The sequence below is a fragment of the Molothrus aeneus genome, chromosome 3, assembly GCF_037042795.1.
Source record: "Molothrus aeneus isolate 106 chromosome 3, BPBGC_Maene_1.0, whole genome shotgun sequence".
Classification (NCBI taxonomy): domain Eukaryota; kingdom Metazoa; phylum Chordata; class Aves; order Passeriformes; family Icteridae; genus Molothrus; species Molothrus aeneus.
The window spans coordinates 30,817,184-30,834,872 of record NC_089648.1 but is presented as its reverse complement, the minus strand read 5'-3'; the positions used below and the strand labels follow the sequence as shown (position 1 = coordinate 30,834,872).

At 33.9% G+C, this 17,689-nt stretch overlaps 1 protein-coding gene across 6 annotated transcripts in view; it reads left to right on the top strand.

Moving 5' to 3' along the window:
* Positions 1 to 17,689, top strand: part of CEP170 (centrosomal protein 170) — a 95,695-nt gene that overhangs the window by 45,765 nt on the left and 32,241 nt on the right. For 5 of the 6 annotated variants that reach the window (XM_066546597.1, XM_066546596.1, XM_066546600.1 and 2 more), the window contains exons 9-10: positions 2,268 to 2,911; positions 15,638 to 15,787. In XM_066546597.1, coding sequence (XP_066402694.1) covers positions 2,268 to 2,911; positions 15,638 to 15,787 — 794 coding nt within the window. The remainder of the gene's footprint in view (positions 1 to 2,267; positions 2,912 to 15,637; positions 15,788 to 17,689) is intronic. The other variant, XM_066546598.1, reaches the window with a different exon arrangement.

Here is a 17,689-nt window from a genome sequence, read left to right as displayed (position 1 = left end):
TTAAGTACTTTAAAAACATGGATTGCTTTTTAGAATCAAAGCTCTGAAGTTCAATTTATGCTTTTAGCAACTCTTTCAATAGCATATCTTCTGTGATTATTTGTATGTTCTAAGAAAATCATTTATAGCAAAGAATACATCATATACTCATTCTGCTTATATGGATCATGTTTGGTAGAGTCAAGTTGGAGTCAGGAATCAGACATAAAGCAAGCGCTTCAATTTTTATACTCACCTTGTGGACTGTTGTATTCATATGAGTGCTGCTGTTGAATGGAGTTCCAGGTGATCATACATGTTAATTTATTGCAGACAGTGACATTTTGAATGAAATTAAATAAAATGTTACACATGACAAGTGTACCTTCTCTTGAGTGTCACTTAACAGAATAGAGAAGCAGATAGTCTTGGTGTTCAGATGAAGAGTCCAGTACCATTCAAACTTGCATAAGGAAAACTTCTGATGAACTTTTTCAAGTCTCTCTTTTTTTCCATTTTTAATTTCAGCTGCTTAACCCTACATTATCATGCTTGGCTCTGCAACATTATCATGTCTAGTTTGTAAACCAGCTGGCACTGGGTACAACATCCTTTGCCTTATTGATCAAAAGTCTGCTTTTTAAGGTTGTCCCTTTCAATTAAGCTTAAATAAAATTCTGAAAGCAGAATTAGGTTAATGTGCTGGCATAAAGATAATTGTATATTATTTCTTCCAGTCACATTCTTCTTAAATCACATTCTTTAGCCTTCATGTAAATATATTATATTAATGAATATTCTTTCATATACTAGCTGTGACACTTTGATAAATAGAAGGGGCTTTGTTTATAAGCCTTTTTCTGACAGAAACTCCACAAAGTCTGATTAATTTTATTCTGAAAGAGGTATAAGTTATGGGATGCATATGGCCATAATAAATATCTGAATTTTGTAATCTTCTATGGCCTGTTTGTATTCTCAGTCATTAGTTTTATTTTTAGATAGTAAATATATGTAGGTGCTTTGAAAGTTCGATTTTTTTAGAAAACTCCAAGCTTTTTTTTTCTCCTCAGCTTTTTCTTATAGTATTCTGTACTGAAGTCCCACTGCTAAAATTAGACTATATGACTTTTACTGTGATGTTGCTACTGCTTTCTTATTATTTGGAAACATCAATAATCACAGAATTTTTGTAGGCATTATTCTAACAAGTAGAAAACAGGAATGTAAGTTGGGATTTCAGCTGTGTCTTCAGTGGTGTTAGTCTGATAAGTAAGATTAGCCAATATGTAATTACTGTTTAACTGAATAGTAGCTGCATATCCTAACTATTTAAATGAGAAAACCTTAAAAAAGCTGACCTCTTGAGAATCAAAAATACAGAAATTGGACATTATATATATATATGTAAAAGCAGAATTGAATCTAAAAGAGTTCAGAGAGGATGAAAGTGTTCCTTACCAGCTACTGAGCTAAAACTTAGGAGCATTGACACTTCCATTGTACATGAGGTTGCTCTGTGTTAAATACACTTACTATGTGTAAGTATCCAGCCTTCATACATTTTCAGGTATCATTGCAAAGTACCTCTTTAGGTGTATGTATGATTTATGAAATATGTAATCCTTATTCATAGATCTCAGAGTAGTTCATGGAATGAATAAGTAATAACAACCATTTTACTTGCACACATCAGATGCTGAGCAGAGTGAATTATGGAAAAACTCATTGCTCTTCTTGGAAAAAGTAATAAAGAATTCAATCCAAGTTTAAGTAGACATTTCTCATGATAAAGTGTTGTAAATGTGAGAGGAATCCAGCAATATGAACTGTGGCTCTCTTTCCACTGTCGGAAGGACTTTATTAAGATTTTATTTTTCCTCTTAACCCTGCCTGGAATGTGTCAGTAGTCATTTGTAATCAACTGGCTCTGTAACAATACTGATAGAATTCAAAAACATACTATAGTACAGCTGGTAAAATACTGGCTTTTATAGGTCACTGGTAAGTATTCACAGATGAGAATATTGGGGAAAGGATACTTCAAATGCACTGCTGTTACTGATCAGCTTTGAAAATGTTTCCTTGTTTGACTTGTAGCAAGTTGATTGCATTTCCAGGAACTGTACCAAATTTGCAGAGCCATGTCTATAAGCTATTGGAGTTTAAACAGAAATCCACTTTGAAATAATTTCCTTCCTAGTTTGCTGCTTGGCTTTTTTTGTTGATGTAATGTTGTGGTCTTTCTTTGTTTCACTGTGCTATATATTGTTCTGCTTTGCTTGTAGGGAATAAGCATGATGATGGCACACAAAGTGATTCAGAAAATATTGGTGCACACCGGCACTACAGTAAACGGGCAGCACTTGAAGAACACTTAAGGCATCATCACACAGAGCTGAAAAAGTCACACCAGAAAGTCCATTCCACAGAAAAGCAGCAAGAACAAGCTGGTTTGAGTCAGACTGCCTTTATGATTGAGTTTTTTGATGAAGACCATCCTCGCAAGAGACGTTCTTACTCTTTTTCTCAGAATGTAGGAGCTCTGTGCCCAGAATCTCCATCTCCCACATCTCACACACGAGCTGAAAGAGTGAAACCTGCATCAGGAGAGAAAGTCCCTTCACCTGTGCAAGCTGGCTCATCACATCACAGAGCAGTACATGGTGTTCATGCCAAACTTCTAAACCAGAAATCAGAAGAACCCTCTGCTGCGTTACCTGCCTTACAAGCTGCGTTGTTAAGGAGTTCAGGAAGCCTTGGCCATAGGCCTACTCAGAACCAGGAGATGGACAAAAAGTTGAAGAGCCAACATATTTCTGCTGCTACTGAAAAGGACAATGAGGATGACCAGAGTGACAAAGGTACTTACACTATTGAGTTGGAAAATCCCAATCCTGAAGAAGTGGAAGCCCGCAAAATGATTGACAAGGTGAGAAACCTGAAATGCATTCTGATCTTAAAAGTGTTATTGGATGTGTGGGCAGCTCTGTATCCCTTCAGTTCTGCTTATTAAAACTGCTGCAATAACTCAAGTTTTTAAACCTGTCTATAATGTTGAAATATAAAATGTTGTAAGAGCAGCAGCAGGCATTTGGCTCAACATTATTCCTTCTTGCATACTGCTGTTGTCTTCAAGTTTGGTAGTTTAAATGTGTTTCCAAAAGATTTCAGTACCATGCACGAAAAATCATTTAACCATAAAAAACACCAGGCACCAAAAAATCATGTAACTGGTACTTTTATCAGGATGGTTTGTATTCTTGTGGAAATACTCACTTGTTCTTGAAAACCTCTTGTTTCTAGTTTTCATTACATAAATTGGTTCCATCCAAATTATCATATAGATATAGATTGCAAATGTTTTCTATACTTATTAAGAAAGTATATTCAGTTACAGTAACTTAATTTCAGTGTCAGCTGTAAAGAGTAAATAAGAAAATGCTTTGATTTTCTAAAAGTGTTTGTATGATAGCAGTGTAAATTTTCTAGTTTGCTTATTGGTAATATCAATAAATTAGAAATATCAATAAATACAAATTGTATTTGCAGTTTAAAAACTGTATTAAATAACTATTCTTTTGATTCAACAGGAAAATATGGGTAGCAGAAGGCTATGTTTAATAATTTTGCTTAACATGACTTGAAATGGACTTTTTCTGCTTTTGCTGTGTTTTCCTAGATAATATATCATTGTAGAATGCCTGCATCCAATTCTAGGCAAGGGTTTTGCTAATTTACAGTAAGCGCATTGTTTAGAATTATCTAAGGATTCATTTGCATGTCTAAAACTTTTCCGAGCTAAACAAATACATTAATACATTCAGAATTAATTTTGGTTAGTGTTGAAAACTGTGTTCTGCAAGACAAGCTAGATTCACTTGTTTGATTTTGTAAAAAAAATCTGAAGTAGTGGGGAAATGGAACATTGCATTATAGATGATTTTCTTTTAAAAAAGGTGTTTATGAGCATTTGGAGACAGGGATTAAAGTAAAGGGTGTCACCTTCAATAAAATAATAAAGATAATAGTTTCACCTCTTCAGATTCTGAAAAGGAAATTTTTTACTTCTTTGAAATAATGTTCAAAAGACAACTGGGAACTAAAAGCATTCCGAATGAAGCAAGTAAATATTAAGGAACTACAAATTTCTCCATCTATTATTAAATTATAAATCTTCAACTAAATGGCATCAGAAAATTTGTAAGTCAAGTTTTAGCTAAATCTAGTAGTTCAACATGCCAGGTAATAACATTTGAAAATGGACAATTTCTGTACTTGATAAAAATGTTAATACTGTCTAATATTTATAATCAGAGAATATGCTGAGTTGGAAGGGACCCATTAGAATCATTGAGTCAAACTCTCAGCCCTACACAGGACATTCCAAGAATCACACCCTATGATTCTGAGAGAGTTAATAAAATTTCAACTTTTTTGTGGCCTTCAGTACCCGTTCAGATTATCTAAAGTCAGTTTTTTGTTTGAATCAAATATCTCCTGCTAAAGGACAGATTCAGGAAGAGGAAGTGAATGGAAGCCTTAAGAATGATAGTAAAGTATTGCTTAATAATCTTAGTGTTATAGAAAAGCTTTTGGGTATCATAAATTTCCTTTACTGCTAACTTTAAAGGTGTCACCACTACGTATTAAAGATTTACTATGAAGTAAAGCAGAGATATTTTCTCTTCAAGGTCTTCTGTCTCATTTCACTTAGTATCTGTGTTGAAATCTTATGAACACTATATTTTACATCCAGTTCAAAGAGCTCTGCTATGCAATTCTTATTTGATTTGGTAATATGAAGTAGTATGATACTATTTTTATGAAGTGCAGAAAAACAGCCAATGAAGAAAATCTAAACCAAATGGAAGCCAAAAATTTTGTCCTCCAGCTGAGCTCAGCTTTGCTTCCTTCCTATTTTAAATTGCTAATGCTTTGGATAATCTTACTTTGCCAAAGGGGATAAGTGAGGTATAAGACAAGGACTTTGTAAGCCTGTTGACTCCTGTGCTTCTTTATTGAGGATTTAAGAGAATTATTGGTATACATCTTATCAATTATTTCAGTATAACCACTCTTTCATTGTTGGCAAGTCAGTCCTTTTTCTGAGTAGTTACTATGCCTGTTCAACTGAGTCATTTAAGGGTGTCTCTTGGGTCCAAACTTTAATTGAAATTCAAGAGTTTACTTTGCTAGTATTGGGAAGAAAATGCACTACAAATAGCAAGGATCACTTTCTAAAACATTTGCACAATAATGCATTCTTCTGAGTAGCAATTTACATTAGAATGGTGCTAAAATCTGGGTGTGGTTTACCTGAAAAAATTTCAGTGAAACAAAGTACTTCTGGGTGTGGATATTTTCTCCCTTTTATTGGAGGAAAGGATGAGAATGACCAAAATATCCAAAAATTACTCTCAAGTGTGACTCAGTCTTAGCCTTACTGTTCTCTGGTAAGGAGCATAAGAGCAAACCACAGTTACAAAAGTAGTATTAACTTGTAAAAAATCAAGGTGAGATTATTAATGCTTCTTTACATTAAGAATCCAAGAGAAACATGCAGGAAGTCAAAGTTAAAATTCTCAGAAAAAAAAATTGAAAACACCCATCTCTCTGTGTAATTCTAAGAAAAGGGGAGTAAAAATCTTAATGTTGAGCTGTATTACTTCCTTCAAAAGTACTATTTTTGCTTAGTGTAGCCTTTTGCTAAAGATTGAAGGAAATAGTCTCAAGAAGAATAGATGCTTGTGTGAAATTATTTTAAAAAGCCAGAAACTATGCTGTCCTGCTTATTCAGCATCTTTATTTCATTTAGATTGCTAAGGATCCAGTTCTTCCTCTGGTGCTTTTCAGCCTCTAAGAAAAAAGTATTGTCACTATAGCAGAAAAGGAGCAGAATAGCAAATGACAGAACCTTTGTTTCTCAACCATTTTAAAGCCTGACTTTTGAGAAGAGAATGTGAGGAAAATGCATTATCAGAAAGAAAGAGGATAACAGTTCATAAGTAACAGACAAAAGCTTTTTAATTTCAATTCTTTTCCCTAACAGAGAGGAGTAATCATATATCTGCAGTCATGACTGTCTTGGGGTGAATGTCTTCTACTTACCTAAAATGCAAGTTTTCAAATATATTATTGCTTGTGTCTTATACAACTTTTGAAGATTTTTTTAAAAAAAAGATTCTAGTTTAAGTTTAAAAAATACAGTACATATGCACATAGTTTTCAATTGTAAATGTTAAAAGAAGATGCAAGTCGAAATTTATGGTTGTGTCTTAATGTTCTTTATGAATAGAGGGTACTTGAAAAATAACACTAAATTTTGCTTCCTAAAAGTCCTTTCATTAGTCCCTGATATTTCTGCATCCAGGTGTTCAAATGTCACTTAAATTCATAGAGCAGTATGAATTGGTTAGTAGGCTAAGGTTTAGAAAATAAATATATTAATAACAGGAGAAAAATAGATGATAGATCTCTTTTTATACTTGTAGAGCTCTTTTTTGAATTGCCACTGAGAGCAATTTCATCAATGTGGTAAGAAAGCAAGCTGCTGTTGTATGCCACAAAGCCCACCTTGAACATATGTGTCATAAAATATCCTCTACTCAAATAGCATCAGAAAGACACAACTTTTTTCTAGCAGAATAATGCTCTTATTGTTGCAGCTAACAGCTAAGTACAAAATGAAAGAAATTCAGGGTCTTGATTTAATTTAGAACATGTTTTCAGTGTTAACTTTTCCATTTAAAATACATGAGTAAATGGGGCACAGTTGTAGGATTTGTTTTTCCTCTACATCCAGCCTTTATGCTCTTTAGATGGATTCAGTGCTTTCTTCTGTTAACACTTAGCAATTGCTTTCTTTTTATCTCTGCGTTGTAAATTTTCTATCCATTTTATGTTTTTTAAATAAATCAATCTATTAGAAGAAAGTTGTTCTCAGAAGTCATATCACATTAAAAAAATCTTCATAGGCCACAGAAAAGGTGAGTCTGCCAGTGGATGAAAGAATTTAAAATGATGCTTCTGCAGTTCATCTTCCTTTTTTGTAGATATAAAGAGACCAAATTATCATGCTAATGACTTTCCTTTTTCAATAAAGCAAAGTACTGCCAGTAATAAATATTAATAAATGAATGTGCAAATAATTCTGCATGTGTTTGGAATATTAAATACTTTGAGGCTATTGCAGTAAATAAAAAGCAACTCAATGGGGTTTTTGCGAGTTCTTTGGGGGTTTTCTTCATGGCTCTTTTTCTGTTTGTTTTATGTAGGGTTTTTTGTTGTCTTTCTTCTTCATCATTTCATTTTAGGGTATTTAAAAATTGAAATATTTTATAAAACTTACTATAGCAGATATAAGCTTTTCTATACGTGTATGGGAAGGGATGGAATAGAATTGAGGCTATCTGAGGGTTTCAAGTCCTGTCAGATAACCAGGAAATCTGGACTGTTACAGCAGTTCATATACATATGGAAACATTTGGCTTTGGTCCCCAAATTTTGTGGCTTTGGTTCCCAAAATTTTGGTCCCCAAATTTTTTCTTGATTTATGTTATTTTCATTTACGTTTCCTAAAAGATAATTGATTTTTTCATCAGCATATAAATTTAGATCGCAAATTCAACTGATTCATACTGATTTCCAAACAGTAGACTTGAAAAAATGTGCCAAAATCAAACCTCAATCCATCCTGCCACCTCCAGAATGACTTACTGTGACCATGTAATGATTTTGTTTTCAGTGCAAGCTCCATATTCTAGATGTTTTAAAGTCTTTTTTTATGTAGATAGATGGGCCCTAGCAGTAATGATCTTGTTTTTAATGTGCAGTCTATCACCTCGAATTTTATTTTATTACATACTGTGCAATGAGTGTACATAAAATCTTACTCTATTGACACAATCTTGAGAGAGATTCTTCTTTCCTCTTTAAAATTTTGGAATAGTAATTATGGATGGAAAACTATATAGGTGTTCACTGTAGACAGCACATTTTCCAATTTTATTTTCTGGATCTTTCTGCTCATGATGATACTTATTTGTTTGGTTTGATTTCTTTTTTTTTTCTTTTTCTTTTGAGTATGGATATGAATGGGAATCTGTACTGAAAGATGATTGTTATAAAATGGAATTTCCTTATTCTTTTTACACCCAAGGCATATCTGTCATACCACATAGTAATATTGGCTAACATGAATTTAAAGTAGTATTTACTTTTGAATGGTTTATTGTTGTGTCTTTAAGTGTTCATAAACGTTGTATACCTGATCTTGTCTTCTCTCTTGCAAATGTTAACAATTTATCAGTAACCTTGCTGATAGTTATTGCTATAATTCCTCTGCTTATGGAATTAACATACATGCTATAGAACTGCTCTCAGCAATTTTTTCAGTATTGTAAGTGGAAAAACTACCTGGAAAGAGTCAGTGGGTAGAGAGGAAGTGAAGAGAAAAAAAAATCTCAGTATGTTTCAATGACTCTTTAAGGAACTGAGGTAGATGTATCTACTTTCAGAAAATCACTTTCAGGTCTCCTATCTTTTCACACTCTCTGGGTTTAATTGCTTTTACCATTGCTTCAGCAGTTTCTTTGAGAGAAATGCCTTGAGCCCTACAGAGTGTCTTGTTTGCAGAATGACTATTTTATGAGTACAGTGCTGAAAAAGCAGTAGACCACTTGAAGCCTATCCAATCATCTGAGCTTATAAATTTTGTCAAGAGTTCAGAAGATGTTTGTGACCTTTTCTTTTTATAAGGAAAGGAGTTTTATAAGATAAGGAACAGCCTCTAAACTTGTTGTTTCATTTTTAATTTGGAATCCTAAAGAAAATTAATTCTTCACAGTAGCAAACAGGGACAAAATATGTATGTATGTAAATATGTAACTGGTGTCTGCTAAGAGGAAGCTCTTAGACTTGGCATGTTGATCCTTTTCATTTGCTTATGTGGCTTTTTTTATACCAGAGCATCTTGCATCTGAATCTATAACTTGCATATAAAGTTAAAATGACGTAAAGAGCTTCTGTGAAAATCCATGGCTATTCATGAGACATTCCCTGCACAGAACACAGTCTGTTTGCCTGGAAAGGCCAGGATAACTGCCAAGAACAAGCAAAAACTATTAAAATGAAACTCCTCAGAAGCAGCTTGGTTAAACACAGTTCATGTAGTAGCTAAACACAAAAAGAGCTGAGTCATGCTCTTATCTTAACTTTGTGAAAGATGAGAAAAAATATTTGCCTTTTGTCTTTTCTCTGTGATCAGTAACTGACTTTTAAGGACCAATTTACTGTGTGTTATGAAGGCCTGAACCACCTTCTGTGGAAGAATTGTCAGGAGCTCGGTCTGAGCACCAAATGCAGCATTGCCGAGATGATCTGAAGCCTCTTCCATTTCCTTGCTCTCTGGAGTCCTCTTTTGCCATCAATCAATCATACTCTGAGTGTGGTTTATTTACAATTTCTTCTTTTTTAGTACACCCAAACTGTGCTCAAATCCTGAAATCCTGCTTGTATTTTCAAAATTATACTTATTCCCCTTTTTTTATGTATTTGGTTTTTGCTGGTCTGACTCTATCAGTTTACAGCTCAGTTTCTGAAACCTTTTGAATTCTGACTTCTGGGACAAACAAATATGCTTATCATCTTCCTTTCCCCTAAAAGTTATGAAACACGATTGCTATTGTAATTTACATTCCCATCACTTTACAATGACAAATACCTTATTTAAAATTAAATAATTTGTTCCTTGTTAATTTTGGCATGATCCTTTTTTAATGCCCTGTACAGTGTAGACCCTTGTTCCTTACCATTGCTCTGCTTTGTTTTTTGTTTTTTTTTTAACTGTTCATCTTTGAATTCCCTTGTGTCTTTCTTGTCATTGGGTTTCATTTTGTTCCTTTTATACAGATTGCCTACACTGAAATGAAAAGCATTCAAATAATGATATTTTTAAAATATGTTTCTAAATTACATCCCTGACTGTTGTTAGGATCTAAAAGAATAGCAAAAGACTTACTGAAATAATTTTACTTTTCAAATACTATCATTAATGAATAGGAATTGCAGCTAGAATTCTTAATATTTATTTGTTGGTTTTTCTGTTAATTGATGGTATTGATAATTACTATATATCCTTTTCATTAAGACTTCAGCAGTAAGATTACTGGGGAAATTTTGTAAACTAAAAATTTTAAAACTAGATAGGATTCTTCAGATTTTCCCATTCTAATATACATAGTTTGCTGTAAAACTGAGTGAACATATCTACTAGAAGTGTCAAGTTACACTTTTTTCTGTTTATGTCAGTATCTTTATGATTTGGATGAGCAACTAGCTCTGTGGTCATTAAGTACTGAATAATTATAGTGTTGTAGAACTGCAGTGTGATCTTCTTATACCACAAAACATTTTAAAGGTAGAGCAAGTATGAAGTCCAGATATGAACTTGGAAAAGCATCTGAATGAGATACAACTGGAAAAAGTTTTTTTCTTAGTCAAGAGCTTTCAGGTTTATAAAAAGCACATAGGATGAACATCAGGTGAGGTTAGTGGGTATGGGGGAGGGTGTTAGCAAACCATTGTCTTCCTTCTTATTCAGAAAAAACAGTTCCTGTTGCCATTATTTTTTTGTGACCAGTTTTTATTTTAATTTCTTGAAAGTATTGCACATATTGAAGAATATTGACTTCTATGGTTTTAAAGAGTCATCTTGATAGTTAATTCTAAAGTCATTGCGTTCACCTGTAGTATCTGTGCTGTAAAAAAATACTAATTCACTGCTTTGGGACAGGAGAAGGGAGAGTGAACAAGACTAATTCCTGGTCACTAAAGCTAGCTTGTGTTAGAGGTGTGTTGCAGCTACGGTGACGAGCAGGTGAACTCTGAGTCATGAGCTGTTGTCACAGGGAAGTGTATATGACCTGCCAAAAGAGAGTACTCTGCTTTCTGCAAAATTAGCCCTTGCCAAAGAGATCAAGGCATGGTCTAAGACTTGGTCCTGTAACTCACACTGTCTCTGAAAATGTGCCAGTACTTTGTGCAAGATTTGCATCTTGCTTGTATTGTGTTAGATAGATTTTGTTAATTCTTGGGTTTGGTTGAATAAAGAACAATTTCTGGTTAATACAGATAAGGTTATATTCTCAGAATATTGGAAAAACTTGCTGCTATAAAGTGATTAAATTTGTGAATACCATCATTAAGTTGCAAATTTTTTTGCCATTAGTTAGTGCATATTTTCCTTCTGTATTATTTCAGGACAAGTTTGCATTCTGGCAAGTAACAAGATAATGCTCTGAGACTTGTTATAGTTTTAGCCTGCTGTTTTGGCCCTTTGTTACTGGGTAAACTGCAGAATGTAAATGGATTATCATAGGGGATCTTTGAAGGAGTTACTTCACTGCTTTGAAATGGAAAAGTATGTACCAGGAGTTCACCTTATCTTATTCCTCCTGCTCTGAAATACTTGGGGCTTTCTCCAGACTTTGCTCTAGGAGACCTGAGATGCTAAGCCAGGGTGCCCAGGACTTTATCCATTTGGGTCTTCATGCCCTACATGGGCAGAGACTAGGCAAGCTTGCTTGACCGTTCTGAGTGAAAAAACTTTTCTTCATACCCTGTCTCATCTGACATGACTTGTCCCTTGTCCCCCTGCAGTGTAGCACTGTGGAGAGCCTGGCTGTCATCTTGGTACATTCCCCATTGTACTGGGAGGCTGCTGTTAGGCAACCCCAAAGCCTTCCCCTCTCCAAAGTGATCAAATCCAGCTTCCCCAGACTCTCCCCACAGGTAAAATGCTCGAGTCTTTGACATATTGGTGGCCCCTGCTGAGCTACCTAGTTAGACAATGTCTCTCCTGTATCACCTGTTAATCCATTTGCTTAAGGAGCCAGCTGGAATGCAGGTTAAACAAAATTACATCAGGATTATTTCATAGATGGGTCTGGACACTCTGCAGCACGTCTTCATTCCCATGCCATTTAAAATGTCCTGATTCACAATGGAAATTGTTTCATGCTTCATAACAATAAAGTAGTTATTTTTAAACACCACCACCACAGTTTATACACCATGTTTGTGTCTGTTCTACATTACAGCCATGTTGCATAGACCCTGCAAGAACACCATGAAATGGTGCAGATTGTTGGGGTGTGTAGATTTTTCTCTGTCAGTCAACTTTCAGGGCTTCTCTGAAAAATTTCATCCTGGATTTTGTTCTGTAACTTCATGAAACTCGAAACAACCAGGATGGCACAATGTAATCTTCCCGCAAAAATATAAATTCAGAAAAATAAACAATAGGACAGAGCAGGGCAAAAAACTTTTAGCTTTCCAGAATGATTGCTTATAGAAAGCAGATATCTTAGGAATACCTTTCTCTGGTAGTTTCAGTTTTAAATTACACCTGTTAAAAAAATGCATTAGTGTTGTTGGTTTTTTTAATATTTCTAGGAATTGTTATTTATATTTTTTTATTCTTTTTACATTACTCCTTATTCCTCAGGTTCTCTCAAAAAAATGCAAGATCAGAGTCTTGTAAAAGTCCCTGTTGTTTACAGTGCTATTTAAAAAGGGTAAATGATTTAGGAAACTTATTTTGCATTTACAGCCATGTGGTAGATATGTGTGATTTGTGATGGTTAGTCGCATACATAGAATACATAGAATTATTTTACCTCCTTTATCAAAAATAAAGGCTTGCTTCTTATTTTTCAAACAGCTTGATGTTTGATGTCCAAATCTGTATTGTATGTGTATTGATTCCAGAACCTGGCTTCATCTTTTTCTTCCCCAAAACACAGTTAATCAAAATATATTTCATAGTTGCTCCTGACAAATACAAGCTTTACAGAAAGAAACCTAAGTCTTTCTTCCAAATAGGTGAGAGATGCAGCAATGTGTCATCAGCATTTCCTCAGAATTCTCTTGGTTTGATTAAGGTATCTCCTAGACCTTCCTTAAATGATTTTGTAATCATGAAGGTATTTAAATAGAAGAAACATCTAAAGAATTTGAAGCCTTGAAAAATGTAATCTCGTCTTTGTAGGAAGATAAAGTCTCTATCCATTCAGGCTTCAGTCACAAAAGTTCACACATACTATATTGTATCAGCCCAGAAAGTACAAATTGCATTTTCTAGATGGTGGAGAGATGATTTCCAGCAGAAGCATTCAGGTTGTTCCATGGCTGTTTCTGTTGAGGGTATATTCTGATTATTTGATAATGGAGTATGTGGATTGGTCAAACCTGAAATTCTGATAGTATTGCTTTTCTGCAGGTGTGTGACAGCTGTGTAAGTAATAATGTACATTTTGTCAAATACTTGAGTTGTTTTATCTTGTGAATAATTTTAGTATTTAAATTCTTAATTCTGTGTTAGTAACAATCTTTTAAAGAGTTTTTTATATATCACAAGTCTGAAATTTAGTCTTTGCGCTTACACCACACTTACATGCATCTCCTCTTTCTTGTGAGAAGAGGGGCTTTATAGTTGTATAGCAGTGGAACTTAGGCCAGGTGCATACACAAAGCAAATGTTGAATGACACTGTAGTATGAAAATGTACTTTTATTGAAGAAGATGTTTTACTTTTCTTTCTAATAATACTGTCTCCAAATATTTTGCTTATATCTTTTGATATCCCTGCAGTATAGAGAGAAGGAACATTAGGAGTGCTTATACTTGGGTCTTAGTGATATTCATATTACCTTTCACAGAAAAAATTAGGCAATATTCAAATTTGGTTTTGCAGTAATTTCAGTAATAGAAGAATAACAAAATTTGCTTAAACATGACTTCAGTACTAGAAAAGGTAAGACTGAAAGTGTTATTTCTGATACAGTAAAGAAATTTGACATGGTAAATGAATGTGCTGTCCGATAAAAGGAAGCAATTTATAGCAGCAGTTTGCTACTGAAGTCTAAATTAGATATGGATGTGTGGGATTCATATTTTCCTTCTGGTGCTTATGTGATAATACCAGAATTTAATTTCATTTAAAGGAACATATAAAATTCTGTAATGAATGAAAGGATGGTACACAAAGAAGAAAGTCTCTGCAGAGTAGTGATATATTCAAAGAAAGGTGTTAGTGGATGGTAACTGGTTTCTATCTTCAAAAATTGCTACAACTGTACAAATCAAAAGTATATCATGAAAGCAAAAATTCAAGTTTTAACATTCTATTTTTATAAAAAAAAACAAATGTTTTGTAAATGCTGTTAAGCAACTTCTAATCCAGAGACTCTAGATATGATTTATGGATAAATTAAAAATTTGGGGAGCATTGCCTGAATTTTAAGTCTTTTCTCATGAGAGCAAAAAACAAATCCAGTGCATTTGAGAAAATTTCCTCAGGTCTAAATGTAGTAATGCTGTAGCAAGGTCTTCCTGTACAGTTAGCATAAGGAGTTGAATTTCGACAGGGTGCTAACTATGATTTTTTCCTTTGTCTGCTTCTCAGAAGCTGACAACATTATGGTTTGTGGCCATCTAGTGGTGAATCCAGTTTGAAGGCACTAACCTTGTTCAGAATTGTAATAAACCAGTCCTCTAGCTTTGCTGTGCAAAACTGAATTACAGTACACTTTTGGAGAAAAAAGAATTCTCTACACCTTTTCCTATTCTGCACTAGTAGTGTTTGTTACAGGAGGATAACATCTTGAAGATGACAGAAAAATTTTTGATGTTGACTGGTAATTTTTGGCAATCAGCTTGAATGTGTGTGGGAGGTTCATTTTATTCTGTAATTTTTTAATATCTAAGTCCCTAGTAGTAAATTAGTGAATTTATTTCTTACACAGAAATTTGAAAATTTTATAAATTACATGTTTCCAAGGTACAGATATTTTCTAAAATGTATTTGATTATACATCAATTCTGAAAGCAATTCGTATTCCCTGTTTCTGTGACTCATGAGAAATTTGGGAAACAGTATGGTGGTTCTCCTGCTAAAGTTCTTCTTAATAATTGCCTTAGTAATAATGTTTTTCTAGTATTTTTTTTTTCTGGGCAATGTTTTTAAAATGTCATGGGAAAATTATCCTGGCTTAAGCAGAGAGATTAATATAAGCATCATTAGGAAATGGAGTAATAAAAGAACTATTCCAAGTCACATCTTGGATGAGATGAGTCCACATGATTCATGAGACCTGGTGGACTTTTAACATCTGCCAAATCTCCAACAGTTGAAAAACTGAAATTTTGTTTGTATTAGAGAAATAATTCAATATGCATATTGATAGCAAATGCAAGAATTTATATTTCTTATTCTCATTAGATAATAGCAAAAATCTGAAAATTTGGTCATTCTAGTTATTGGGTTTTTTCCTTAATTGGTAAAATGGGTTCTGCAATGATTTCACTTTTATCTTTTGTTCCTTTCATCAAAGTGTCATTTTTTCATATCTGACCATTCCAACTAGCAGTTCTTTGAATTTTCACAATGTTGACATAGACTTCCACATTTTTTAATAATTGTTGTAGCTTCTTTTTCTATTTAATTTTGTAGATTGCACTAAGGTGACAGATAAGCATAATACAATAAAACCTATTTATACTCACTATCCAGCATGCCACCATCCATCCATTAACATTGAACATTGTATCAGGATGGTATTGGGTTAATGAATGTAATGGTTTGTTTCATTTTCAGGTATTTGGAGTGGATGGCAGCCAGGATTATAATAGGCCTGTTATCAACGAGAACCAGAAAGATTTAGTAAAAGATTGGGCTATAAATTCTGCTACAGTAGTGCTGGAAGAAAAAAGACCACTGAGTACAACTGGATTTCTTGACACAGAGGTAGAATTTAATTTTTGACGGTCTTCTTTTTTCTTCCACTAAAAGAAAGCACTAAGAACCGACCAGTAAGTGTTAAACAGGAAACAAAATCTTGCCTGGAAAAGATGAACTCAGATCTATAAGTAATCTATTTCTCCTATGCCTTTATTACATCATCAAAGCTTCTCTGTCAGAGGCAGGCATAATTCAATGTGGAGGTGTTTTTAAACTTGGCTACATTTCTACATGCAGTGACATGAGTGTATTGGAAATGTAGCACAAGTTTCTTTCCATAACATAATTTTGCACAGTATATACTTCATGTAAGTTCTTCAGCAGAACTGAGGAAAAGCTGGTTATGTTTTATAGCCCAAAGCAAGTAACAATATTAAAATTCAGAAATAAGATGTGTGCACTTAAAGCATGATACAAAGTCATCTAGGAAAAAAAATGGTGGATAATACTTTTCAGATTTTTTTCTCTGAAGCCAGAGAACTTTAGGTTTTTACATTCATGATTTAAGTTCTCCAATGAGGTGCCACTCATGACAAGTCACTTACATGATTCAGACACAGTATAACTTAATCAGTTGGTGAAAGATTAAACAGAGGAAAATGCTTGTATTTATACGTGACTTTAAATATGCACACATTATATTGATCATATTTCATATTGAAATCTTGGGAGGCATTCTGCTCTCATTGTGATGGATAAACTAGAAATGTGTCTGGAACAGAACAGGATCACAGTGGTGTGGAATCAACTGGCAACTCTAAAGAAGCACATAACACGTCTAATTCCTTGGCAAACTGTTTCTGAAGTATGATCCTGTAATTTAGCAAACTTGGTAGATAAGCAATTATTTTGGAAGATATTAAGAGCTTTAAGTGTGCCTGCCATGCAAATACATTGATTTTAGTATCTGTTTCTTTTAGAGGTGTGTTTTCTCATGGTTGTATTTTAGCTACTGTGAAGTCACAGTCACTGTGCCTAGACTAGTACCTTTACCTAGTTTCTCTAAGGCACTTCAAGTGAAGTATTGCCACACAGCATAGGCATATCCTGTGGAAGGTTTTTCACCTTGCTTCTTTGCACAAATCTATAACCATATGCTTTCTCTCTCCTTTTTTCATGCCTTTTGCGGCACTCAGATCTTTTGTGCCTTGTTTTAAAGAGTATTGATATTTTTTCACTTTTATAATTAAATAAGCAGAAGAAGAATGTATGATTTGTTTTATTAACATAATTGGTCTTTTCAGGTGTCAACTTTACAAATAAAAGGTTTTGTTTTTAGAAGACTGAGACTACTTCTGCAATCATACAGCAGATTTAAGAAACCTTCTGGCAGTGATACACTAAAACTCACTTTGATTTAGGTGGAAATTACAAGAATTATGCTGCTTTTTTACTGTGACTGCTTTGCTGCATTAAAAGGTCTTTATATAGTGGGAGAGAATAGGTTATTAGCATAATTTTAAAAATTACAAGGCATGGTGATAGGGTAAAGAAATGAAAATTATTCGGTAAGTCAAGGAGCAAACTGACATAAGCAATGTGGATAGAGCAAGGATTAGTGTAAGAAGAGTTGAGGACAGATGAAAATGGAAGAAAGCTTACTAGAGAAAGTTAACAGTAGATGTTGGTTTATAGATATGTAGAAGTACAAGAGAAGCTAGTTCAAAAAATTAGAGGTGTCTTATAGGGAAATAATGGAAAAACAATAATGAGGAAAACTCCTGAGAGAAGATTGTTACATTTAAAGTGTTATTAGCAAAACTTGCACTCTCTTTAGTCAGTAGGAAGGGGAGAGGCAAATGTGTTTGATTTGTAAAGTATGTGGGTTATGTTCTCATATACAGACTTTTCTGCTTGTAGGTTTTGGAAGACTTACAGCATTACTGAGCTGCAGATCATAAGTTTATA